Source organism: Penaeus japonicus, unplaced genomic scaffold (genome assembly GCF_977035675.1).
Source record: "Penaeus japonicus unplaced genomic scaffold, GWHDUDI00000001_assembly GWHDUDI00000013, whole genome shotgun sequence".
NCBI lineage: Eukaryota > Metazoa > Arthropoda > Malacostraca > Decapoda > Penaeidae > Penaeus > Penaeus japonicus.
In genome coordinates this window covers 10636506-10639005 of record NW_028234415.1, presented here as the reverse complement: position 1 = coordinate 10639005, position 2500 = coordinate 10636506, and the positions used below count along the sequence as shown (strand labels likewise).

At 57.1% G+C, this 2500-nt stretch overlaps 1 protein-coding gene across 19 annotated transcripts in view; it reads right to left on the bottom strand.

Moving 5' to 3' along the window:
- Positions 1-2500, bottom strand: part of LOC122261633 (ras-specific guanine nucleotide-releasing factor RalGPS1) — a 94818-nt gene that overhangs the window by 58115 nt on the left and 34203 nt on the right. For 3 of the 19 annotated variants that reach the window (XM_043029384.2, XM_043029391.2, XM_043029383.2), the window contains exon 1: positions 98-229. The exons of 12 other annotated variants lie outside the window; for them this stretch is intronic. In XM_043029384.2, the coding sequence (XP_042885318.1) occupies positions 98-153 (56 nt within the window). In that variant the 5' untranslated portion in view covers positions 154-229. Of the gene's footprint in view, positions 1-97; positions 232-2500 lie in introns of those variants that run through there. 4 more of the 19 variants (XM_086543187.1, XM_086543178.1, XM_043029382.2 and 1 more) reach the window with 3 other exon arrangements.

The window sequence follows — 2500 nt, the reverse complement described above, 5'->3', positions numbered from 1 at the left end:
CCTTTCCCCCTTACCCCCTCCCCTCCTTCAAATCCCCCCCACTCCTTCAACCCCCACCCCTCCCCCCCGCGCCGCGAACAAAAGCAATCACCCTTACCTGTCCCAGCCGCCCAGCGTGTACTGCGCCAGCGCGTGACACCGGGTGGACGCCATCTCGGGAGGGGCAGGGAGGGAGGGAGAGGGAGGGGGAGGGGGAAGGGGGAGTGCAGCAGCTTCCTTTTCTTGGGGGAGACGCCCTCCTCGCCCTCCTCGCCCTCGACGCCCTCCTCTCGTCCTCCACCTTCGCCCTTCCCTGTCCTCCTCCTTGATCTCTTGATCCTTCCGTCTATTCCTCCGATTATCCTTCAGCTATCTTTCTTTCCCTTTGGGTCTTTCCTGTACGTCTCCGTACCCTTTATCCTTCGGCTTTTTCCTTTTCCTCTCTCCTTCGTTATCCTTTCCCTTTCCTTTCCCTTGTTCGCCTGAGCCTCACTGTCTCGCCTCCCTCGCATTCACCTCAGCGACGCGACGCCCCATTTGACACCGGAGCCACAAGCGAGCCACTGTCCCCGAGGGAGCGAGCCACTGGCACTGTGCCCGCTGACCGCAACCATCAGATAAGGCCAGTCGCGTGCCAATAGTCGCTGACCTCCCCGTTAGCGAAGCCCTCCGTAGGCCGATACGATAACACGGTGCGATAACACAACAGGATAACACAGCGTCGCCGCTGCTGTCCGATCCGACGCTTCAAATTGTGTTTTAAACTCCTTCGTGTTAGAGGGTCTCGTCTCGGCTAAGATAACACGGGTTCGAGACGGTAATATTTCCTCTCTCTCTCTCTCTCTCTCTCTCTCTCTCTCTCTCTCTCTCTCTCTCTCTCTCTCTCTCTCTCTCTTCTCTCTCTTCTCTCTTCTCTCTTCTCTCTTCTCTCTTCTCTCTTCTCTCTTCTCTCTTCTCTCTTCTCTCTTCTCTCTTCTCTCTTCTCTCTCTCTCTCTCTCTTTCAGTGCTTCTGTCTATGCCTCCTTTTTCTCTCTCACCCTAGACACAGGTCACGTGATGCGGTGACCTCTGACCCCTATGGGACCACTTGCTGCGTTGTTTGTTGTTTTTGTCCTTGATATCACTCGAATCTCGCAGATAGCACCCCGGCGGTCGGGTTCAAGATGCCACTTGACAGAACCTCACCAGAGCCGACAGCAGAGAAGCCTCCGAATCTAACGCGATTTAGAACACTAATATAACACGCCCTTCTCTAAACTAACACGGCAGGAGCACTCGCTATCTGAACTAGCACGGCAGGAGCGCTGGCTAACAGAGCCCAGCTGAGCTCCAAACACTCGTCCGTTCGCATAGCACACAGCGCACGTTCACTTTTACGACACTCGCGGGCGCCCCACAACGAACGCACGCACGCACGACAGCCGCGGAACGGAACGGAACTCCACGCGCCTCTCCTCTCCTCTCCGCGCCGATATGCTACGACGCGGCCAACGGAAGTGTCGAGATACGATCACGATCTCCCTCTCCCACTCCCTCGCCCACCCCCACTCCCACTCCCACTCCCACTCCCACCCCCACTCCCATTCCCACTCGCTTTCTTTCTCTCTCCTCTAAGCATGTAAGGACCACTAGCCTTCCCGCCCATCAGAATGTATGTAAGGAGGAGGACGAATAGGACGAAGAGGAGGAGGAGAAGGTGGAGGACGAGGAGGGGGAGGGGGAGGGAGAGGGAGAGAGGAGGAGGAGGAGGAGGGGGAAGGGGAGGGGGAGAGGGGGACGAAGAGGAGGAGGAGGACGAAGAGGAGGAGGAGGACGAAGAGGAGGAGGAGGAGGAGGAGGAGGAGGAGGAGGAGGAGGAGGAGGAGGAGGAGGAGAAGGAAGGGAGAGTAAGGAAAGAGGAGGAGGAAACATCACAACCCATGACCGTCCCATAAAATCTCGGTCCGCACCCCTCCCTCCGCCTCCCCCCGCCTCCCCCCGCCTCTCTTCACCTCACCGCCATTACCGGAAGCCACCCCCCTCCCCTCCTCCCCTCCTCTTCGCGCGGGCGTCACCCTAAATAAAGAAATGACAAAAAAATCCGTGATCCTTATGCGTACCGGGCGGAAGGACGCTTTTCTTTCCAGAATGTCACCTCCTTTTCTCTCCTCTCGCCCTTCCTTCTTCTCTCCCCCCCCCCCACCTACCCATACCCTATGCTACTCCCTACCCCTTCCCTATCCCTTCCTTAACCCCGCCCCCCCCCCTCCATACATGCACACGTCCGCACGGGAAATGTGTTGGGGCAAATCGGGGAGAGGGGGGGGGACAAAATATGACCTTTATGGGACACGTGACGGAAGGCCTCTCTCCCTCTCTCTTTCTCTTTCTCTTTCTCTCTCTCTCTCTCTTTGTTTGTCTCTTTTTTCTTTCTTTCTTTCTCTCTCACTCTCTTGCTCGCTCGCTCGCTTTCGCTGGCTCTCTCTCGCTCTCTTTTGCTCTCTCTCTTTTGCTCTCTGTCTCTCCCAAAAGGTGAGAGAC